A 25,745-nucleotide genomic window follows, 5' to 3' on the forward strand; every position below is an offset into this window, starting at 1 on the left:
ACAAGGGATGGGGTTCTACTCCAATCTGTTCATAGTTCCCAAAAAAGAGGGAACATTCAGACCAATCTTAGATCTCAAGATCCTAAACAAGTTTCTCAAGGTTCCATCGTTCAAAATGGAAACCATTCGAACAATTCTTCCTTCCATCCAGGAAGGTCAGTTCATGACCACGGTGGATTTAAAGGATGCGTATCTACATATTCCTATCCACAAGGAACATCATCGGTTCCTAAGGTTCGCCTTTCTGGACAAGCATTACCAGTTTGTGGCACTTCCATTCGGATTAGCCACTGCTCCAAGAATTTTCACAAAGGTACTGGGGTCCCTTCTAGCGGTGCTACGACCAAGGGGCATTGCAGTAGTACCTTACTTGGACGACATTCTGATTCAAGCGTCGTCCCTTCCACAAGCAAAGGCTCATACGGACATTGTCCTGGCCTTTCTCAGATCTCACGGGTGGAAAGTGAACGTAGAAAAAAGTTCTCTATCTCCGTCAACAAGAGTTCCCTTCTTGGGAACAATAATAGACTCCTTAGAAATGAGGATTTTTCTGACAGAGGCCAGAAAATCAAAACTTCTAAACTCTTGTCAAGTACTTCATTCTGTTCCTCTTCCTTCCATAGCGCAGTGCATGGAAGTAATAGGTTTGATGGTCGCGGCAATGGACATAGTTCCTTTTGCGCGGATTCATCTGAGACCATTACAACTGTGCATGCTCAGTCAGTGGAATGGGGATTATACAGACTTGTCTCCGACGATACAAGTAGATCAGAGGACCAGAGATTCACTCCGTTGGTGGCTGTCCCTGGACAACCTGTCACAGGGGATGAGCTTCCGCAGACCAGAGTGGGTCATTGTCACGACCGACGCCAGTCTGGTGGGCTGGGGCGCGGTCTGGGGACTCCTGAAAGCTCAGGGTCTTTGGTCTCGGGAAGAATCTCTTCTCCCGATAAATATTCTGGAACTGAGAGCGATATTCAATGCTCTCAAGGCTTGGCCTCAGCTAGCAAAGGCCAAATTCATACGGTTTCAATCGGACAACATGACGACTGTTGCGTATATCAACCATCAAGGGGGAACAAGGAGTTCCCTGGCAATGGAAGAAGTGACCAAAATCATTCAATGGGCGGAGACTCACTCCTGCCACTTGTCTGCAATCCACATCCCAGGAGTGGAAAATTGGGAAGCGGATTTTCTGAGTCGTCAGACTTTTCATCCGGGGGAGTGGGAACTCCATCCGGAAATCTTTGCCCAAATTACTCAGTTGTGGGGCATTCCAGACATGGATCTGATGGCCTCTCGTCAGAACTTCAAGGTTCCTTGCTACGGGTCCAGATCCAGGGATCCCAAGGCGACTCTAGTAGATGCACTAGTAGCACCTTGGACCTTCAACCTAGCTTATGTATTCCCACCGTTTCCTCTCATCCCCAGGCTGGTAGCCAGGATCAATCAGGAGAGGGCATCGGTGATCTTGATAGCTCCTGCGTGGCCACGCAGGACTTGGTATGCAGACCTGGTGAATATGTCATCGGCTCCACCATGGAAGCTACCTTTGAGATGGGACCTTCTTGTTCAAGGTCCGTTCGAACATCCGAATCTGGTCTCACTCCAACTGACTGCTTGGAGATTGAACGCTTGATTTTATCAAAGCGAGGGTTCTCAGATTCTGTCATTGATACTCTTGTTCAGGCCAGAAAGCCTGTAACTAGAAAAATCTACCATAAAATATGGAAAAAATATATCTGTTGGTGTGAATCTAAAGGATTCCCTTGGGACAAGATAAAAATTCCTAAGATTCTATCCTTTCTTCAAGAAGGTTTGGAGAAAGGATTATCTGCAAGTTCTTTGAAGGGACAGATTTCTGCTTTGTCTGTGTTACTTCACAAAAAGCTGGCGGCTGTGCCAGATGTTCAAGCTTTTGTTCAGGCTCTGGTTAGAATCAAGCCTGTTTACAAACCTTTGACTCCTCCTTGGAGTCTCAATTTAGTTCTTTCAGTTCTTCAGGGGGTTCCGTTTGAACCCTTACATTCCGTTGATATTAAGTTATTATCTTGGAAAGTTTTGTTTTTGGTTGCAATTTCTTCTGCTAGAAGAGTTTCAGAGTTATCTGCTCTGCAGTGTTCTCCTCCTTATCTGGTGTTCCATGCAGATAAGGTGGTTTTGCGTACTAAACCTGGTTTTCTTCCGAAAGTTGTTTCTAACAAAAACATTAACCAGGAGATAGTCGTGCCTTCTTTGTGTCCGAATCCAGTTTCAAAGAAGGAACGTTTGTTGCACAATTTGGATGTAGTTCGTGCTCTAAAATTCTATTTAGATGCTACAAAGGATTTTAGACAAACATCTTCCTTGTTTGTTGTTTATTCAGGTAAAAGGAGAGGTCAAAAAGCAACTTCTACCTCTCTCTCTTTTTGGCTTAAAAGCATCATCAGATTGGCTTACGAGACTGCCGGACGGCAGCCTCCCGAAAGAATCACAGCTCATTCCACTAGGGCCGTGGCTTCCACATGGGCCTTCAAGAACGAGGCTTCTGTTGATCAGATATGTAAGGCAGCGACTTGGTCTTCACTGCACACTTTTACTAAATTTTACAAATTTGATACTTTTGCTTCTTCTGAGGCTATTTTTGGGAGAAAGGTTTTGCAAGCCGTGGTGCCTTCCATCTAGGTGACCTGATTTGCTCCCTCCCTTCATCCGTGTCCTAAAGCTTTGGTATTGGTTCCCACAAGTAAGGATGACGCCGTGGACCGGACACACCTATGTTGGAGAAAACAGAATTTATGTTTACCTGATAAATTACTTTCTCCAACGGTGTGTCCGGCCCCCGGGCCCGCCCTGGTTTTTTAATCAGGTCTGATAATTTATTTTCTTTAACTACAGTCACCACGGTATCATATGATTTCTCCTATGCAAATATTCCTCCTTTACGTCGGTCGAATGACTGGGGAAGGCGGAGCCTAGGAGGGATCATGTGACCAGCTTTGCTGGGCTCTTTGCCATTTCCTGTTGGGGAAGAGAATATCCCACAAGTAAGGATGACGCCGTGGACCGGACACACCGTTGGAGAAAGTAATTTATCAGGTAAACATAAATTCTGTTTTTTCTGTGGCATACACACATATCGTGTGTGTGTGTGTGTGGGGGGGGGGGGGTTAAAACAAATCTCTTGGGTGACCATTCTTATTTGCACCTCTGTGGACACTGTTTTTGCCTTTCCTACCTATCACTTTTCTCTGCTCTGCTATACATTAAACTGAGCAGAGGTGGGAGGGATTAAAGCTCTTGTGGGGCTTCTCGGTCTCCTAATGGCGGGAAATATATCCTACATGTTATGGATCCCTATGGACTATCATTATCCTGAAATAAAATAATTTGTCAGGTAAGCATACATTTTGTTTTTCAATCGCAACTTTCATGTGTCTTGGCGTGCTCTCCACCAGTCTGTCACATTGCTGTTGGGTGACTTTATGCCACTCCTAGCGCACAAATTCAAGCATCTTGGCTTTATTTTATAGCTTTTGACCATCCATCTTCCTCTTGATCACATTCCAGAGGTTTTCAATGGGGGTTTAGGTCTGGAGATTGGGCTGGCCATGACGGGGTCCTTCATCCACACCTTAATTGACCTGGCTGTGTGGCATTGAGCATTGTCCTGCTGGAAAAAAAATAATCTTCAGAGTTGGGGAACATTGTCAGAGCAGAAGGAAGCAAGTTTCCTTCTAGGATAACCTTGTACGTGGCTTTATTGATGCGTTCTCCACAAAGAAAAATGTGCCCGGTTCCAGCCTTGCTGAAGCAACCCCAGATCATCACTGATCCTCCACCAAATTTCACAGTGGATGCAAGACATGTGGCTTGTAGGTCTCTCCAGGTCTCTGTCTAACCATTAGACGACTAGATGATGGGCAAAGCTGAAAATTGGACTCATCAGAGAAGGTGACCTAGAATCGGGCAACTTTATCTTTGTGAAGGACTCACTTATTGTGCTATTGGTAATGAGTATTTAAAGAAACCATCTTTAGTATCCATCAATGTGTAGAATTATCCCAGCACACTATCTAAAAACCTATTTGCAGCAAATTACTTGTGAATGTTTCTTTATTATACTACATTGAATCTGGTGAACTATTTGACAATATACTATTATGGTCCCCTTTTTTTTTGTTATAGAACTTTGTATAATTTACCAAGCTCCACATAGGTGGTTTAACCCCTTGAGAGGTGGTTTAACATTTTTAAGTTTCATTTACCTTTAATAGAATAGGAGATATAAAACATGTGTGGATCCGTCAGGAGTATGGCTAGCTTGCTAGGCTAAAAAAGTCAACTTTAAGGTGCATATAGGGACCGCGGGTATACCGCTCTCACACCAATAGTATCAGACCAAAGCCAAACATTTTACTTATCACAGACAGCCTGTGTTGATGTCAGCCACAAAGCAAACAGTTACAGGAGCCTGTAATCACTTGTCATCACAGCTGTGAAACAGTTCACATACCTCCAAGGTCTTATTTTTGTGCACCGCCAGTGTATCGTGCCCCACCAGTAAATATTCCAGATCATCAAGTTCCTTACCGCTTGCAGGGTAGCTTGTGTCCATTCACTGGCTTCCAGCAACTTCAACCTAGCGTCCTGCTCAACATCCACATCTCCGCTGCGGCGATGGTGACATCATCTAAAGCAGGCTCACAGAATAGAGAGAGTGAAATAAATTCCAACTACAGCTAGCCCATACAGGTAATCCAGAAAAAAGTGCAGTAGCCACTATTACAAAAAACGCTTTCCAGGAGGAGTCCCTGTTCTCCACATAGGTATAGAAAAAACAAAAATGGGAAAGCAACTAAAGAATAAAAAAAAACCTTTATAAATAATCCATTAAAAGCCACAGCAAAGTTAAAAAAGACAAAAACACAGTCTGACCGGTTTTGGTCTATTGACCTGTCTAGGAGTACGGTCGAAGGACCGAAACCTGTCAGAATGTTTTTTTTCTCAGATCAGTTATTGCCATTCACATTGCAATGCATCTCAACCTTAAAACAGATTTTCTTGAGTTTCCTAAAGGTTCATCCAGGGGAAATGTATTCTCAACATAAATGTGTGTCTTGAAAATTAGGATTTATGGAACAAACAGATAATGGCAAAGGAAAACAAAACAAAGTGAGCAGACAGTGTGTAAGAATGTGAGATCATTGTGCCTTTCCTTTATTTGTTCTGGTTCTACTAGTGGTTACAAAGTTCAAACATAACGAGCAGAAATACATTTTCCATAATTATAGGCATCTTTCTTAGTTTTCCAGTCTTTTTTCTCACTGTTCATTTCTCGACAAAGACCCGGAAGTGCTTAGATTAATAACTTGGTTACTGAATCCTTGATAACCAAGGATAAAGATACACTTTTTGATTTCAGTGTTCTATCCTCTAACTCAGACATCCTCCAACTTGGCCCTCCCAGAGGTTTTGGAACTACATTTCCTGAGGATGCCTGCTCTAACTAGTCAGGATCGATTAAAAAGATGGCTTTTGATCGCTTAATATCAAAGTAATATACTATATATAGAAAAGTGATGCTTTTTCATGAGTTATACCCCCACAGCAAAGAATTTGAACCATGCAGAAAATATAAAGCTTGCTAGTTTGCACCGCAGAAACCAAAGTATGTCAGATAAAATATTATTCAAAGAGCAAAACCAAAAGACTAAACTACCAAATTTACAATATAAAAATATATGCAAAATAAAACTTTCAGAAGGTATTTTTGAGGGCATGTGAATAGCACTGAATAGCTTTTGTTATATATGTTTTAGATCGTATAGGTTTTAATTTCTGCTTAATTCAAAAGGACACTCCTTCTTTTGAGCCTACTGTTTTGCTTAGCTGGAAAGCCAGCCAAGTTCTGTTTAGTAAAATAAAATAATAGCTACCTATTGTAGTAGGATTACTTTATCATTTTCCTACTGTAGTCTGCCTTTAGTGGGAAACTAATGAGATGTGGCAAATTAAACTAAAAGAGTAAAACAAAGTGCTTAGTGAGTCTTATAAGCTAGTGAGTGTAGAACAAGCAAAAGTGATATAGAAGAATTAACTTAAACTGCACGGTAGACAAATAATATCTTATGAAACCTTGTATAGTATAGTTTGTTTTGTAAACCATTTTACTAGTAATTAGGCAACTGATTTGACAGTGTATAAAGTTATTTGCATTTTGATTTTGGACCTTAAAGGGACATTCGGTCAAAACTGAAATGCACATTGATGAATGAAATCTTTGAACAGAATGAAATTTACAATTAACGTATATTGGCAAAAATGCATCTAGTAAGTTATTATTGTTTTAGGGCAAGATTGCAAGTGATATCAGTTTTTCACGATCGTTTGCATGCAGGTTAAATTGCGCTAATTGAAAATAAACGCGATTGCTTGAGCGCAATTGAGATTTACTCTAGAATGATTACTGCGTCATCTGAGCTGTGGTTAACTGTTTTGCAAAACAAAAAAGTAGCACCAAACACATCAAAAATACATTACAAAGTACACTTACACCATCTAATAAAAATGATTTAAAAAAAATATTGCACACAAGTTATAAGGGTTTAAAGATAGATCTCAGGTGTTAGAAAAAAAAGGTAGGCAAAGGGCTTTAACATTGAGATAAATTATACATATACATGTCAAAAGGTGGGTATGTATGTATATATAAATGACTATATATGTATTTATATGTTATGTATGTACACGTATATAGAAGTGCATTGAAGCCATTTTCTGTTAGGTAAATGAAAAGATGTAAAAACATATTTATGCAATATTCATATTTAATAGTGTTTTACTGTGTATTTACTGTAAATAGTTCACATTCCAATGTATTTCTAAATAGATATTTCTATATATATCTATTCCTATATATAATCATATATTTTGCTATGTGAAGAACTTTGATAGTGAAATATTAATATTTTTATTTTGGATTAGTGCACTTGAGAATATGCGATTGGGTTAGTGCGAGTGCGATAACTTTTTACTTTCAACTCGTAATACCAGCGCAATCCACCACTTTCAAAAAATTTACTTCTAGCACAATTAACGCTATAGAGAAATAGCTAAATATCTCTCCACTTGTATTCTAGCCCTTAATGTTTTAATATTTTTCACTTAATGTGCATGTGAAGCATAGCTAGATATACTCAGTGCACCATCATTTTAAATACTGTAGCTGCTCAAAGAGCCAGTAAGGGATTGTATAATGTCAGCAATTAACACATTGAGTCATTAGAATATGATACAAACACCTTAAGCTCTCTAAGCAGGTTCATGGAGCATACTTAAATACACTTTTAAAAAAGTTATAGCTTTTACTAGAAGCATTTTTGCTAATACATGTATATTGAAAAAATACAATTATTCAAAAGTGAAATACACCTAATTTTAGCTGGGGTGTCCCTTTTAAATGGACAGTCTTCTCCAGAATTGTTATTGTTTAAAAAGATAGATAATCCCTTTTTCTTTCATGTAATTGGCAAGAGTCCATGAGCTAGTGACGTATGGGATATACATTCCTACCAGGAGGGGCAAAGTTTCCCAAACCTCAAAATGCCTATAAATACACCCCTCACCACACCCACAATTCAGTTTTACAAACTTTGCCTCCCATGGAGGTGGTGAAGTAAGTTTGTGCTAGATTCTTCGTTGATATGCGCTTCGCAGCAGGCTGGAGCCCAGTTTTCCTCTCAGAGTGCAGTGAATGTCAGAGGGATGTGAAGAGAGTATTGCCTATTTGAATACAATGGTCTTCCTCTAGGGGATCTTTTTCATAGGTTCTCTGTTATCGGTCGTAGAGATTTCTTCTCCTACCTCCCTTTTCAGATCGACGATACAGAAAAGAGACGTCTGAAATTGGTTTCAGCTTGTTGAAACCTTCATTTTCAATCGTTCCCTTCGGTAGCTTTGTGCATGGAAATTCTAGGTCTCATGACTGCTGCATTGGACGCGATCCCTTTTGCTCGTTTTCACATGAGACCTCTCCAGCTTTGTATGCTGAACCAATGGTGCAGGGATTATACAAAGATATCATAATTAATATCCTTAAATCCCAATGTTCGATCTTCTCTGACTTGGTGGTTGGATCACCATCGTTTAATTCAAGGGGCCTCTTTTGTTCGTCCAACCTGGACTGTGATCTCAACAGATGCAAGTCTTTCAGGTTGGGGAGCTGTATGGGGATCTCTGACAGCGCAGGGGGTTTGGGAATCTCAGGAGGCGAGATTACCAATCAACATTTTGGAACTCCGTGCGATTTTCAGAGCTCTTCAGTTCTGACTTCTTCTGAAGAGAGAATCGTTTATTTGTTTTCAGACAGACAATGTCACAACCGTGGCGTATGTCAATCATCAAGGTGGGACTCTCAGTCCTCAGGCTATGAAAGAAGTATTTTGGATACTTGTATGGGCGGAATCCAGCTCCTGTCTAATCTCTGCGGTTCACATCCCAGGTATAGACAATTGGGAAACGGATTATCTCAGTCGCCAGACCTTACATCTGGGTGAATGGTCTCTTCACCCAGAGGTATTTCTTCAGATTGTTCAAATCTGGGGACTTCCAGAAATAGATCTGATGGCTTCTCATCTAAACAAGAAACTTCCCAGGTATCTGTCCAGATCCAGGGATCCTCAGGCGGAAGCAGTGGATGCGTTGTCGCTTCCTTGGAATTATCAACCTGCTTATATCTTTCCGCCTCTAGTTCTTCTTCCAAAGGTGATTTCCAAAATCATAATGGAGCGTTCGTTTGTACTGCTGGTGGCTCCAGCATGGCCTCACAGGTTTTGGTATGCGGATCTCGTTCGGATGGCCAGTTGCCAACCTTGGACACTTCCGTTAAGGCCAGACCTTCTATCTCAAGGCCCATTTTTCCATCAGGATCTCAAATCATTAAATTTGAAGGTATGGAGATTGAACGCTTGATACTTAGTCATAGAGGTTTCTCTGACTCAGTGATTAATACTATGTTACAGGCTCGTAAATCTGTGTCTAGAAAGATTTATTATCGAGTCTGGAAGACTTACATTTCTTGATGTTCTTCTCATAAATTCTCTTGGCATTCTTTTACAATTCCTAGAATTTTACAGTTTCTTCAGGATGGTTTGGATAAGGGTTTGTCTGCAAGTTCCTTGAAAGGACAAATCTCTGCTCTTTCTGTTCTTTTTCACAGAAAGAGTGCTAATCATTCTGATATTCATTGTTTTGTACAGGCTTTGGTTCGTATCAAGCCTGTCATTAAGTCAATCTCTCCTCCTTGGAGTCTTAATTTGGTTCTGAGGGCTTTACAGGCTCCTCCGTTTGATCCTATGCATTCTCTGGATATTAAATTACTTTCTTGGAAAGTTTTGTTCCTTTTGGCCATCTCTTCTGCTAGAAGAGTTTCTGAGTTATCTGCTCTTTCTTGTGAATCTCCTTTTCTGATTTTTCATCAGGATAAGGCGGTGTTGCGGACTTCATTTCAATTTTTACCTAAAGTTTTGAATTCTAACAACATTAGTAGAGAAATTGCTGTCCCTTCATTGTGTCCTAATCCTAAGAATTCTATGGAGAGATCTTTACATTCTTTGGATGTAGTAAGAGCTTTGAAATATTATGTTGAAGCTACTAAAGATTTCAGAAAGACTTCTAGTCTATTTGTTATCTTTTCTGGTTCCAGGAAAGGTCAGAAGGCTTCTGCCATTTCTTTGGCATCTTGGTTAAAGTCTTTGATTCATCATGCTTATTTGGAGTCGGGTTAATCCCCGTCTCAGAGGATTACGGCTCATTCTACTAGGTCAGTTTCTACTTCCTGGGCTTTTAGGAATGAAGCTTCTATTGATCAGATTTGCAAAGCAGCAACTTGGTCTTCTTTGCATACTTTTACTAAATTCTACCATTTTGATGTTTTTTTTCTTCAGAAGCAGTTTTTGGTAGAAAAGTACTTCAGGCAGCTGTTTCAGTTTGATTCTTCTGCTTATAATTTCAATTTTTTGATTTGGGTTGTGGATTATTTTTTCAGAGGAATTGGCTGTCTTTATTTTATCCCTCCCTCTCTAGTGACTCTTGCGTGGAAGTTCCACATCTTGGGTATCTGCTATCCCATACGTCACTAGCTCATGGACTCTTGCCAATTACATGAAAGAAATCATAATTTATGTAATAACTTACCTGATAAATTCATTTCGTTCATATTGGCAAGAGTCCATGAGGCCCACCCTTTTTGTGGTGGTTATGATTTTTTTGTATAAAGCACAATTATTCCAATTCCTTGTTTGATGCTTTCGCTCCTTTCTTATCACCCCACTTCTTGGCTATTCGTTAAACTGAATTGTGGGTGTGGTGAAGGGTGTATTTATAGGCATTTTGAGGTTTGGGAAACATTGCCCCTCCTGGTAGGAATGTATATCCCATACGTCACTAGCTCATGGACTCTTGCCAATATGAAAGAAATGAATTTATCAGGTAAGTTCTTACATAAATTATGTTATTACCCATTCTTGCTTAACCAACACGGTTATATTAATATATATACTTTTACCTCTGGGATTACCTTGTATCTAAGCATCTGCAGACTTCCCCCTTATTTCAGTTCTTTGACAGACTTGCATTTTAGCCAATCAGTGCTGACTCATAAATAACTCCACGGGAGTTAGCACAATGTTATCTATACGGCGCACACGAACTAGCACTGCCTACATTGAAAAACTGTCTATATGCTCTAAAATAAGAGGCGGCCTTCAAGAGCTTAGAAATTAGCATGTGAGCCTACCTGGGTTTAGCTTTCAACAAAGTATACCAAGAGAACAAAGCAAATTTGATAATAAAAGTAAATTGGAAAGTTGTTTAAAATTGCATGCCCTATCTGAATCATTAAAGCTTAGTTTAGACTAGACTGTCCCTTTAACTGCCACACTCACTGTATCCCACCATTAATAATGTTAGCAAATCTGTTTTTCTGGGTTATGATGCTGGCATTGCAAGTGAGTTATACATTGCCTTGTGTCCTTTATTTTATTTTTCTTCTGGTTGTAATGTGCCTTCTCTCTCTGTTTTTCTCTCAGTTGGTACGTCTACACTGCTTCAGCACCTACTGGAATGTTAACAGTACAATGTTTTACCACAAATCCAGAGATGACATTTTGGTAAGTTTATGGGACCTAGACATAACAATTAAAAAAAAACTTCAAACTTTTTGTGAATCCTGCACCTTTCAGAATCCCCCCTTACAACACTGTCTGTTTAGATTAGGTTTATTTATGTACAGTGCATTCTTAAAGTATTCAGACCCCTTCATTTTTTTCACCTTTTGTTATGTTGCAGCCCTAGGCTAAGATGGTTTAAATCATTTTTTTGTACATCAATTTACACTCCATACCCTATGACAAAGCAAAAAAACTTTTTCAGGGTCTGAATGCTTATGTCAATATGGATAGCTCAGTTTTTTTTAATACATTTGCAAAGTTATAACAATCCTTTTTTTGAATGTGATTTTTTTTTAAACATTTTAAACCATTTTAGCATAAGGCTGCGATATAATAAAATGTGAAAACAATGAAGGGGTCTGATACTTTTTTGAATGCACGGTATTGTGCATCTCTCTTCAAAGCCATTCTCTTAACACCTTAATGGTGCCAGATGCTGAAACTTTGTTGTTTCATACAGGGAGGTCTCATCTCGGAGCTTTAGTATTCTCACGCCCTGTTACAGAAAGGTTCGTATTTAAATATCTGTGATGTTGTTGTCTTTTTGACATTTTTTGACATCACAAGATGCAGATCAAGGGCTATTCATTTTTTGCATTTTTTTATACAATTCAAATGTTGCTTAAAAGATAAAGAAAGCCATCAGGAATCTTATTAACCCCTGAAGTGCTCAAAGCCAGCAATGTCACCAATATGTGAATGAGCTCCACTTCTAATACAGGTTGTGAAAATACCTAGTAAAGGAGCAGCTTCACTATCTGGCATCTTTAAATTGACACAAAACCCCACATTTTTCTTATGATTCAGAAAATAAAATAAATGTTTAAACAACTTTCCATTTATATTATCAGTTTTACTAGGTATACTTTTTTGAAGGAGATACTGATGTGTTCAGGTAGCTCCCAGTAAGCCAATCACAATAGACAACATATATGTGCAGCCACCAGTCAGCAACTAGCTCCTAGCTTCTGAGACTGCCTATGTATCCTTTTTGCAAAGGATACAAAGAGAACTAAGCAAATTAGATAATATAAATAAATTGGAAAGTTTTTTTTTATTTTTTATTGTATGCTCTGTCTGGATCATGAAAGAAATTCTTTAGGTTTCATGTCCTCACGGAAATGCAGAGAAAGAGTCAATACATTCTTGGTTTAATTTCCCTTAAAGGGACACTGAACCCAAATTTTTTCTTTTGCGATTCAGGTAGAGCATGCAATTTTAAGCAACTTTCTAATTTACTCCTATTATCAAATTTTCTTCATTCTCTTGGTATCTTTATTTGAAAAGCAAGAACGTAAGTTTAGATGCTGGCCCATTTTTGGTGAACAACCTGGGTTGTTCTTGCTGATTGGTGGATAAATTCACCCACCAATAATCAAGTGCTGTCCACGGTTCTGAACCACATATTGGCTGGCTCCTTAGCTTAAATGCCTTCTTTTTCAAATAAAGATAGCAAGAGAACAAAGAAAAATTGATAATAGGAGTAAATTAGAAAGTTGCTTAAAATTGCATGCTCTATCTGAATCACGAAATAATTTTTTTTGGGTTCAGTGTCCCTTTAATGGATATGCAAAATGTACTCTCTAGTATGCTACATACATGTGCAGTGATTTTAAACACTCCAACTGGGCAATATTTTTTTTAATTTTTTTTGTCTCACATGCACATAAAACATGTAACTAATGTGACTTTAAACTTATATCTCTGAAAAAAATGAGCATTTTTTTTCCAGACCAAGCTAGATATACTCTGTTACAAACGTATCCTCTCCTTGTTGAATTCAATGAAAACAAGATGGGTGGTTTTGCTGTAGGGTAGAGGATAGAGGTCACCCTTGTATAGATTTTTGAGGATGACTGATAGAACTTAAGAGTTAAGCCAGTGTCAGGATTCAGAGAGCAGCATCCACAGTAGCCAGTGGAGGAGGAGTCAGGAGTGTAGTTAGTGACAAGTGATGGTCAGAAGCCAAACGTATCCCCAAAAACTAGGAAAATGTGAAAAAGGTAGGACGGGAAAAGGGATCAACACACCAGGTCTTCTGTACAGTAATTCTCCAGCTGTCTTAAGAATATACAGAGGGGTCTTGAGTGTGTCACATCTTTCTTAGCAATCCCGGAGTGTCTATTTGTGAAATCCTGCATGCCTTTTCCTGTATTATAACCTCCAAGTCTTACCAGCTAATGGATAATGCTGATACATTACTCTCCTCAATATCTGCTAAGGAAACCTTGCTGGTTTCTTTGCCAAGAACATTATTTCTTTCATACAGGTGGGGAGAGTCCAAGATCCATTACTCCTGGGAATTACTTTTCTCTACCACTAGGAAAAGGCAAAGATTCCCAAACTCCAAGAGCCTACAAAACCTCTCCCACCTCATATATACCTCAGTCTTTACTTTGCCTCCGCTGGAGGTGGTTGAAGAATGATTGCATTTGATTCTTCAAAGAGAGGGAGTTTTAGTCTATATTGAAGCCTAGTTTACTTTCAAAGTACAGTGCTTTCAGAGAGATGTATGTGGGGTATGGTTTGTGATTCTTTTTTCACATCATAGGAAATTTTTCATAAACCTTCCCTAATTGGTCCCAGGGACTTGTCTTTTGCCTCCCTTTTATATAGTTACAATATACTCCTATTCCATAACCTCTGCTGGTATGTTTCAGTACTGGTTTGGCTGTATGCTACTATTTTATTTTGGCTGTTGGATGAGTACCATTTATTAACATTATAGACACTCTACATCTGTTATGGGCAGTTTTTAGTTTGTTTATATATTTGCTGATATATATGGCCTTGAGTCCTTTACATTATTCCCCTTTGTTGTTTTGCATGTCGTTTTTTTGGCGTGCTTAGTTTAAATTTTGTGTGTCGGTCTTTGGGTTTACGCGCGTCAGGTTTTTGGTGCACTAAATTCTTTATATAGCTATTAGTTGTTTGCCCTTCGTTGTAATGTTAATGTTTCCTGCTTTGTTTTGCAGTTCGACTTAACGTGCATTGTACCTGTGAGTTTATTTTTAAAAACTACTTAGGAGGGGGTAAGTGGTTTCCATTCCTCAAGAGCTTTATAAAGGGGTTATAGTGTTTATTGCATTGCTATAATAAACTGTCTTATTCAGTTCCTAAATCTACCCAAGTCACCTGAACACCTTTCCACCATTATAAGGTGGGCTTATTGTAAAAAAGCTGAGGTACCTTCTCCATCTCATTTATGTGACTCATGTTAGAATTATTAATGCAATCAGACCAACCTAATGCTGTTTCTTTTTGGTATTAATGTACCTTCTGTTTGTTCATTACCGGAGAAAACTGATATTGTTTTACGTAATGTGAAAAATGTTATCAAGGCTGCAGTTTCTGAGGCACTGGCTGCTCTCCCGCCTTCAAACAAGCGTAAAAGTTCAGTTCAGATTTTAACTACAAATTGTATGGGCCCTGTAACCAGGGATACTGTTATGTCTTCAGTTGGTAAAGTTTCCTTTCATGATGAGAAATATTCAACTGGTGATGAACCTGATATTTTTTTAAAGGATATCATAATTACTTTAGGGGTTAAGAACCTAAAGTTTCTGATTATAATCATTTAAATTCAGTTTTTAAGACTGTTGTGACTCTCCCTGAGGTTTTTCCTATTCCTGATGCTTACATGATTTCTAGGGAATGGTCTAAGCCGGGTAATTCATAACCTCTGCAAGGTTTAAAAAGTTATATCCTTTACCTGCTGCTAATATTGATTTGTAGAAAATCGTTCCTAAAGTTAATAGGGCAATTTCCACTCTGTCTAAATGTACAACTATTCCTTTGGAAGACAGTACTTCTTTTAAATCTCCTTTAGATAGAAAATTAGAGTAATAGAAGGGCCTTTTAACAAGCAGTAAAAGAAAGGTAAACAGGTGACAGCATAAATCTAATGTTTATTTAGATAAGACAAAAAATAGGCCATGTTTCGGGATGTTATTACTTATTCATGCCATGCCAAACAAACAATTCACACATCTTTATATACCTATACACCACTAGGTGGCGATAAAGAGTCATTAACCCTTTCAAAGTTCAAAATATACACAATAATTCAATACAATATTTCATATTCTGCTAGTGGCTTACTCAGTAACATTTAATTTCTTTCATGTAATTAGCAAGAGTCCATGAGCTAGTGACGTATGGGATATACATTCCTACCAGGAGGGGCAAAGTTTCCCAAACCTTAAAATGCCTATAAATACACCCCTCACCACACCCACAATTCAGTTTTACAAACTTTGCCTCCGATGGAGGTGGTGAAGTAAGTTTGTGCTAGATTCTACGTTGATATGCGCTCCGCAGCAAGTTGGAGCCCGGTTTTCCTCTCATCGTGCAGTGAATGTCAGAGGGATGTGAGGAGAGTATTGCCTATTTGAATGAAGTGATCTCCTTCTACGGGGTCTATTTCATAGGTTCTCTGTTATCGGTCGTAGAGATTCATCTCTTACCTCCCTTTTCAGATCGACGATATACTCTTATATATACCATTACCTCTGCTGATTCTCGTTTCAGTACTGGTTTGGCTTTCTACAAACATGTAGATGAGTGTCCTGGGGTAAGTAAATCTTATTTTCTGTGACACTCTAAGCTATGGTTGGGCACTTTGTTTATAAAGTTCTAAATATATGTATTCAAACATTTATTTGCCTTGACTCAGAATGTTCAACTTTCCTTATTTTCAATTTGACTCTTTTTTTCCTGTGGGCTGTTAGGCTCGCGGGGGCTGAAAATGCTTCATTTTATTGCGTCATTCTTGGCGCGGACTTTTTTGGCGCAAAAATTATTTTCCGTTTCCGGCGTCATACGTGTCGCCGGAAGTTGCGTCATTTTTTGACGTTATTTTGCGCCAAAAATGTCGGTGTTCCGGATGTGGCGTCATTTTTGGCGCCAAAAGCATTTAGGCGCCAAATAATGTGGGCGTCTTATTTGGCGCTAAAAAATAAGGGCGTCGCTTTTGTCTCCACATTATTTAAGTCTTATTTTTTCAGTGCTTCTGGTTGCTAGAAGCTTGTTCTTTGGCATTTTTTCCCATTCCTGAAACTGTCATTTAAGGAATTTGATCAATTTTGCTTTATATGTTGTTTTTTCTCTTACATATTGCAAGATGTCTCACGTTGCATCTGAGTCAGAAGATACTACCGGAAAATCGCTGTCTACTGCTGGAGCTACCAAGCTAAGTGTATCTGCTATAATTTTTGGTATCTGTTTCTCCAGCTGTTGTTTGTATTGCATGTCATGACAAACTTATTAATGCAGATAAAATTTCCTTTAGTACTGTTACATTACCTGTTGCTGTTCCGTCAACATCTAATTTTCAGAGTGTTCCTGATAAACATAAGAGATTTTATTTTTTAAATCCATTAAGAAGGCTATGTCTGTTATTTCTCCTTCTAGTTTACATAAAAGTCTTTTAAAACTTCTCTTTTTTCAGATGAATTTTTTAAATGAACATCATCATTCTGATACTGATAATGGTTCTTCTGGTTCAGAGGTTTCTGTCTCAGAGGTTGATGCTGATAAATCTTTGTATTTGTTCAAGATGGAATTTATTCGTTCTTTATTTTAAGAATTATTAATTTGCATTAGAAATAGAGGATTCTGGTCCTCTTGATTCTAAATCTAAACGTTTAAATAAGGTTTTTAAATCTCCTGTCGTTATTCCAGAAGTGTTTAATCTCCCTGATGCTATTTCTGAAGTAATTTCCAGGGAATGGAATAATTTGGGTAATTCTTTTACTCCTTCTAAACGTTTAAGCAATTATATCCTGTGCCATCTGACAGATTAGAGTTTTTTTGGGACAAAATCCCTAAGGTTATGGGGCTGTCTCTACTCCTGCTAAATGTGCTACTATTCCTACGGCAGATAGTAATTCATTTAAGGATCCTTTAGATAGGAAAAATTGAATCCTTTCTAAGAAAAGCTTACTTATGTTCAGGTAATCTTCTTAGACTTGCTATATTTTTAGCGGATGTTGCTGCAGCTTCAACTTTTTGGTTAGAAGCTTTAGCGCAACAAGTAACAGATCATAATTTTATAGCATTATTATTATTCTATAACATGCTAATAATTTTATTGGTGATACCATCTTTTGATATCATTAGAGTTGATGTCAGGTATATGTCTCTAGCTATTTTAGCTAGAAAAGCTTTATGGATTAAACTTGGAATACTGATATGTCTTCTAAGTCAACTTTGCTTTCCCTTTCTTTCCAGGGTAATAAATTATTATTTCAACTGTTTCTGGAAGGAAGGGAACTTTTTTACCAAAGGATAAAAAATCTAAGGTAAATTTAGGTCTAATGATCATTTCGTTCCTTTCCTCACAATAAGGAACAAAAGCCTGATCCTTCATTCTCAGGAGCGGTATCAGTTTGGAAACTATTTCCAGTTTGGAATATATCCAAGCCTTTTAGAAAACCTATAGCCAGCTCCTAAGTACCCATGAAGGTGCGGACCTTATTCCAGCTCAGCTGGTATGAGGCAGATTACGTTTTCTTCAAAGAAATTTTGATCAATTCCGTTCTCAATTTCTGGTTTCAGAACATTGTTTCAGAAAGGTACAGAATTGGCTTCAGTTAAGGCCTCCTGCTAAGAGATTTTTTTTCTTTCCCGTGTCCCAGTTAACACAGCAAAGGCTCAGCATTTCTGAAATATGTTTCAGATTTAGAGTTGGCTGGAGTATTTATGCCAGTTCCAGTTCTGGAACAGGGGCTGGGGTTTTATTTTATCTCTTCATTGTACTAAAGAAGGTCAATTCCTTCAGACCAGTTTCGGATCTATCAATATTGAATCGTTATGTAAGGATACCAACATTCAAGATGGTTACTGTAGGACTGTCCTGCCTTTTGTTTAGCAAGGGCATTATATGTCTACAATAGATTTACAGGATGTGTATCTACATATTCCGATTCATCCAGATCACTTTTTGTGTCTGAGATTCTCTTTTTAGACAAGCATTACCAGTTTTGTGGCTCTACCGTTTGGCCTAGCCTCAGTTCCAAGAATTTTTTTCAAAGGTTCTCGGTGCCCTTCTTTCTGTAATCAGAGAACAGGGTTTTTTGGTATTTCCTTATTGGACAATATCTGGGTACTTGCTCAGTCTTCTCATTTTCAAAGAATCTCATACGAATCGACTTGTGTTGTTTCTTCAAGTTCATGGTTGGAGGATCAATTTACCAATCAGTTCATTGATTCCTCAGACAAGTGTAACCTTTTTAGGTTTCTAGAATAGATTCAGTGTCTATGACTCTGTCCTTGTCAGACAAGAGAAGTTTAACATTGATATCAGCTTGTCAAAACCTTCAGTCACAATCATTCCCTTTGGTAGCCTTATGCATGGAAATTTTAGGTCTTAGGACTGCCGCATCAAATGCGATCTCCTTTGCTCGTTTTCACATGCGACCTCTTCAGCTCTGTATGCTGAACCAATGGTGCAGGGATTACTCAAAGATATCTCAATTAATATCTTTAAACCGATTATACGACACTCTCTGACATGGTGGGCAGATCACCATCGTTTAGTTCAGGGGGCTTCTTTGTTCTTCCGACCTGGACTATAATCTCAACAGATGCAAGTCTTACAGGTTGGGGAGCTGTGTGGGGGTATCTGACGGCACAAGGGGTTTGGGAATCTCAGGAGGTGAGATTTCCGATCAATATTTGGAACTCCGTGCAATTTCAGAGCTCTTCAGTCTTGGCCTCTTCTGAAGAGAGAGTTGTTCATTTGTTTTCAGATAGACAATGTCACAACTGTGGCATACATCAATCATCAAAGAGGGACTCACAGTCCTCTGGCTATGAAAGAAGTATCTCGAATTTTGGTTTGGGCGGAATCCAGCTATTGTCTAATCTCTGCGGTTCATATCCCAGGTATGGACAATTGGAAAGCGGATTATCTCAGTCGCCAAACGTTGCACCTGGGCGAATGGTCTTCACCCAGAGGTATTTCCTCAGATTGTTCAAATGTGGGAACTCTCAGAAATAGATCTGATGGCTTCTCATCTAAACAAGAAACTTCCCTGGTATCTGTCCAGATCCAGGGTTCCTCGGGCGGAGGCAGTGGATGCATTATCTCTTCCTTACAAGTGTCATCCTGCCTATATCTTTCCGCCTCTAGTTCTTCTTCCAAGGGTATTCTTAATATTCTAAAGGAATGCTCGTTTGTCCTGCTGGTGGCTCCAGCATGACCTCACAGGTTTTGGTATGCGGATCTTGTCCGGATGGCCTCTTGCCAGCTGTGGACTCTTCCGTTAAGATCAGTCTTTCTGTCTCAAGGTTCTTTTTTCCATCAGGATCTCAAAACCTTAATTTTAAGGTGTGGAGTTTGAACGCTTGATTCCTGGTCAAAGAGGTTTCTCTGACTCTGTGATTGATACTATGTGACAGGCTCGTAAATCTGTATCTAGAGAGATATATTATAGAGTCTGGAAGACTTATATTTCTTCAGGATGGTTTAGATAAAGGTTTGTCCGCAAGTTTCTTGAAAGACAAATCTCTGCTCTTTCTGTTCTTTTTCATAGAAGGATTGCTAATCTTCCTGATATTCATTGTTTTGTACAAGCTTTGGTTCGTATAAAACCTGTCATTAAGTCAATTTCTCCTCTTTGGAGTTTGAATTTGGTTCTGGGGGCTCTTCAAGCTTCTCCTTTTGAACCCATGCATTCTTTGGTCGTTATATTACTTTCTTGGAAAGTTTTGTTTCTTTTGGCCATCTCTTCTGCCAGAAGAGTCTCTGAATTATCTACTCTTTTTTGTGAGTCTCCTTTTCTGATTTTGCATCAGGATAAGGCGGTGCTGCGAACTTCTTTTGAATTTTTTACCTAAGGTTGTGAATTCTAACAACATTAGTAGAGAAATTGTGGTTCCTTCATTATGTCCTAATCCTATGAATTCTAAGGAGAAATCATTGCATTTTTTGGATGCTGTTAGAGCTTTGTATTATTATGTTGAAGCTACTAAGTCTTTCCGAAAGACTTCTAGTCTATTTGTCATCTTTTCCGGTTCTAGAAAAGACCAGAAAGCTTCTGCCATTTCTTTGGCATCTTGGTTGAAATCTTTATTTCATCATGCCTATGTTGAGTCGGGTAACACTCCGCCTCAAAGGATTACAGCTCATTCTACTAGGTCAGTTTCTACTTCCTGGGCGTTTAAGAAAGAAGCTTCGGTTGATCAGATTTGCAAAACAGCAACTTGGTCCTCTTTGCATACTTTTACTAAATTCTACCATTTTGATGTGTTTTCTTCTTCTGAAGCAGTTTTTGGTAGAAACGTACTTCAGGCAGCGGTTTCAGTTTGAATCTTCTGCTTATGTTTTTTCATTAACATTTTATTCTGGGTGTGGATTATTTTCAGCAGGAATTGGCTGTCTTTATTTTATCCCTCCCTCTCTAGTGACTCTTGTGTGGAAAGATCCACATCTTGGGTAGTCATTATCCCATACGTCACTAGCTCATGGACTCTTGCTAATTACATGAAAGAAAACATAATTTATGTAAGAACTTACCTGATAAATTCATTTCTTTCATATTAGCAAGAGTCCATGAGGCCCGCCCTTTTTTGTGGTGGTTATGATTTTTTTGTATAAAGCACAATTATTCCAATTCCTTATTTTATATGCTTTCGCACTTTTTTTCTTATCACCCCACTTCTTGGCTATTCGTTAAACTGAATTGTGGGTGTGGTGAGGGGTGTATTTATAGGCATTTTAAGGTTTGGGAAACTTTGCCCCTCCTGGTAGGAATGTATATCCCATACGTCACTAGCTCATGGACTCTTGCTAATATGAAAGAAATGAATTTATCAGGTAAGTTCTTACATAAATTATGTTTTTAAAACAGCTCATCTTTATATACATTTTAAATAAATTAGCAGTGATATCCTAAATGTTTATAGAAAAATGGACAGATCCCAATCTTTATTCATACCTTTAGGGGTAAGGTTCCCTAGTTCATAAATCCAGAAGGATTCTTTTTGCTTCAACAGTCATTCCCTATCACCGCCTCTACGCGGCAACACAATATGATCTATAATCTGAAATTTAAGCTGGCTAATTGAATGGCCAGCTGTCAAGAAGTGATATGCAAGGGGAGCTTTCAAGTTATTGGTACGTATATTGCTTTTATGTTCAATTATACGGTCTCTCGCACTGCGGGTATACTTGCCTATATAAACCCTCCCACATGGGCATTTAACCATATATATATATAATAAAAGTAGTAAGACAGGTATAATAACCCTTAATATTATATTTCCTTCCAGTATGGGGGTAATAAAATACAGAACCTTTTGTCATATTACTACAACAGGAGCAGCCCACACATGGGAAACATCCATTATTTTTTGATGAAATAAACCTAGTTTTTGATATAATTTTAGAGCCTACATCTACATCATTGGGATCTGTCCATTTTTCTATAAACATTTAGGATATCACTGCTAATTTATTTAAAATGTATACAAAGATAAGCGGTTTGAAAATTAAAGGGTCAGTAAACCTTAAAAATAATGTTATATAATTCTGCACATAGTGCAGAATTATATAACATTATATTAGCCAAACTTTGTAAATCATAATATTTCCTTTTTATTTTGTAAAAATACCGCTGTTTTACAGACCCGCTCTCTGTACTCTGCTGAGCGGGTCTGTTGTTTTTACTGAGCGTATCGGGCCAGCTGTATAGTCACAGCCCGGCCCGACCGTGCCATTAGACACAGTGCAGCTTGCTCCCGCTCTGTCTGACAGCAGGAGCGAGCTGCACTGTGTCTAATGGCGCGGTCGGGCCGGGCTGTGACTATACAGCTGGCCCGATGCGCTCAGTAAAACAGCGATATTTTTACAAAATAAAAAGGAAATATTATGATTTACAAAGTTTGGCTAATATAATGTTATATATTTCTGCACTATGTGCAGAATTATATAATATTATTTTTAAGGTTTACTGTCCCTTTAAATGTTACTGAGTAAGCCACTAGCAGAATATGAAATATTGTATTGAATTATTGTGTATATTTTGAACTTTGAAAGGGTTAATGACTCTATCTCCAACTAGTGGTGTATAGGTATATAAAGGTGTGTGAATTGTTTGTTTGGCATGGCATGAATAAGGGATAACATCCTGAAATGTCTCCTATTTTTTGTCTTATCTAAATAAACATTAGATTTATGCTGTCACCTGTTTACCTTTCTTTGATATATTGTGGGACCTGGAGCAGTGGCTCCTTGGTGACGTGCATTCTACCCCAGTGTGCTGACATCTTTAAGCTTTTTTGTTTTAACAAGCAGGACAGCTATTTCTATTGCTGATGTGGCTGCTGCTTCTACTAACTGGTTGTCTAGTCTCTTAGAACTGTATTCTGACAACTCTGCTAGTGCAACTCTTTTAGGTTTACTCAGAAGTGCCAATTCTTGTATCTGTGATGCTATATTTGATATACTGAACATTAATGTCAAAAGTATGTCTTCGGCAGTCCTTGCCAGGAGAGCCTTAATGGTTTAAATCCTGGTCTGCTGATATGGTGTGAAAATCAAGATTATCTCTTTCCTTTCCTGGAAAGAAGTTGTTTGGTTCTGATTTAGATTTATATCTACTGTTACTGGAGGTAAAGGGGCTTTTCTTTCTCAGGACAAAAAAAATGTATATTGAAATCTAAAGCTTCTAATCTTTGTTGTTCCTTTCGTCAGAATAGGGAACAAAATGTTGACACCTCTGCATGAAGGTGTGGCCCCTATCCAGAAGTTCTATTAGGGGCCAGATTTAGTCTCTCAGAAACATCACATAGGATTCAGAACAAGGCTTCCCAGAGGAAGTTTTTTTTGTGTCCAATGTTCAAAGGAATCTTGTAAAAGCTCAATCTTTTTTCAAGTCTATTTAAAACCTATAAGTTATGGGAGTGATTGTTCCAGTTCCTTTGCAGGAACAGGGGGTGGCATTTTATTCAAATCTCTTAATTGTTCCAAAGAAGGAAGGTACTTTTCCGACCACTTCTGGATCTGAAAGCTCTGAACAAGTTTGTAAAAATTCCTTCTTTCAAAATAGAAACTATTCGGACTGTTCTGCCTTTTTGGTCAGCAAGATCGGTTTATGTCCACACTAGATTTAAAGGATGCTTACCTTCATTTTCACAAAGAACATTTCCAGTTTCTGAGGTTTGCAAATCTGGACAAGCATTTTCAGTTTGTTGCTATGCCATTTGGTCTTGCTACAGCTCCAAGGATTTTCATAAAGGTTTCTGCATGCCCTTTTGTCTATGGTCAGGACTCAAGGTATTGCAGTGTTTCCATACCTGGATGTCATCTTGGTTCAAGCTCAGTCTTTTCCTTTAGCAGAATCTCATAACTCTGATGGTTCTCAGTTTTTTTTTATTCTTATTTGTCTAGAATCTATTTCTTCAGGGGTTGACTCCTCTGTTACTGAAAGACCAAGGGTTTCCCCCTGTGAATACATATGATGGCCCCTCCCCACATCTCCACTTTATGCATTACCCCAGCTTGCCATTCTTGCCATATATATTCTTCAAAACAAAGCAGTGGTTGGGCCCTTGTTGGCTACCCCTTATACGACCATATTAATAGTACCCCCTTTGCTATAAAGTACTGTCTTAGCTCCTATCATACTGGTAGCAAAAAAGGGAAATATACAAAAAAGGTTTGCATATAATTTGTATACAGAAACAGGCAGTTAGTAATAAAAAGATGATTTGATAAGCAGAATATACCAAATATACTGATTGGGTTAATCCAAATATTACATATAATTTCACCAAAATTATTCATATGTACACCATACCATATAAATTCATTCATTTCTCTTTATCAGAATTTTTCTTCATCAAAACTCAATCATTATAGCCCTAAGGAAATGCATACACACACATCTTATGTTCCCATTTCCTCTATTAAGTATAGAGACAACTCAGTAAAAAATGTATATGTGTATATATCCCTCATTCTAAGATGAAAACCAAAGTGTGTATTATTGATTTTAATTTTAAACCTCTGACTATATTACATATTTCTCCATTTTATTTCCACTTCTTGTGATTATAGTTATTATTCCCAATAATTGATCACATCAAATTGTGAATATATATATTATCCCAAAATACTACTAAAAGTGATAGGAAAGTCATAATTAAACCTGCAATATTGAGATAGAGCATGTGATTTTAAGTCACTTTTAAATTAACTTCCAATTTCAAATGTTTCGTTCTCTTCAAAAACCTTGTTGAAAAATAATACGCACATATCCTTAACAAGTGGAAGCTAGCTGCTGATTGGTGCCTGAACACACTTGTCTCTTGTGATTGGCTAACTAGATGTGTTCAGCTAGCTGCCAGTAGTGTAATGCTGTTTCTTCAACAAATAATTATAATAGAATGAAGCAAATTTGATAATAGGAATACATTGGAAAGTTGTTTAAATTCAGACTTACACACACATATTCATTGGTACATACACACACTTTCACACATACTGATACTCGCACGTACTGACACTCGCACGTACTGACACTCGCACGTACTGACACTCACTCAGTTTTACAAATTTTGCCTCCTATGGAGGTGGTGAAGTAAGTTTGTGCTAAGATTTCTACATTGATATGCGCTTCTCAGCATTGTTGAAGCCTGATTCCTCTCAGAGTACAGCGAATGTCAGAGGGACGTGAAGGGAGTATCACTTATTTGAATTTGATGATTTCCCTAACGGGGGTCTATTTCATAGGTTCTCTGTTATCGGTCGTAGAGATTCATCTCCTACCTCCCTTTTCAGATCGACGATATACTCTCAATTTACCATTACCTCTACTAAGAACTGTTTTAGTACTGGTTTGGCTATCTGCTATATGTGGATGGGTGTCTTTGGGTAAGTATGTTTTTATTACTTAAGACACTCTCAGCTATGGTTTGGCACTTTATGCATTTATATAAAGTTCAAAATATATGTATTGTACTTATATTTGCCATGAGTCAGGTTCAGGTATTTCCTTCTGCAGACTGTCAGTTTCATATTTGGGAATGTAAACACTTTAAGAAATGTATTTCTTACCTGGGGTTTAGTCTTTTTTTCAATTTGACTACTTTTTGCAATTGCAGGTGTTAGGCCCGCGGGTGCGTCAAATGCTAGACTTTATTGCGTCATTTCTGGCGCGAAAAAATACGTTTTTGACGCAACTTCGTCATTTCCGGCGTCATACGTGACGCCGAGATCTTTCACACGGCGGCGTCATTAGTGACGCAAGTGTGTCATTTCCGGTCATTTTTGGCGCCAAAAAAGTTTACGTTGCGTTGTGCGTCATACTTGGCGCCAATTTTTTTTCATTATTTCAATACCCCATTCATGTTTGCCTCCTGCTTTCTTCTCTATCAAGAGGCCTATGCTTTTGCATTTTTTCCCATTCCTGAAACTGTTGTTTAAGGAAATAGATAATTTTGCTTTATATGTTGTTTTTTCTTTTACATTGAGCAAGATGTCCCAATTCGATCCTGTCTCTGAAGTTTCTGCTGGAACATTGCTGCCTG

At 38.3% G+C, this 25,745-nt stretch overlaps 1 protein-coding gene across 1 annotated transcript in view; it reads left to right on the forward strand.

Moving 5' to 3' along the window:
- The window catches only part of VPS13C (vacuolar protein sorting 13 homolog C), a 1,402,311-nt gene that overhangs the window by 158,833 nt on the left and 1,217,733 nt on the right, over nt 1-25,745 (forward strand). Inside the window, 1 exon segment of the mRNA XM_053719302.1 lies at nt 11,070-11,150. Within this exon segment, the coding sequence (XP_053575277.1) occupies nt 11,070-11,150 (81 nt within the window).

The sequence above is a fragment of the Bombina bombina genome, chromosome 6 (assembly GCF_027579735.1).
Source record: "Bombina bombina isolate aBomBom1 chromosome 6, aBomBom1.pri, whole genome shotgun sequence".
Classification (NCBI taxonomy): domain Eukaryota; kingdom Metazoa; phylum Chordata; class Amphibia; order Anura; family Bombinatoridae; genus Bombina; species Bombina bombina.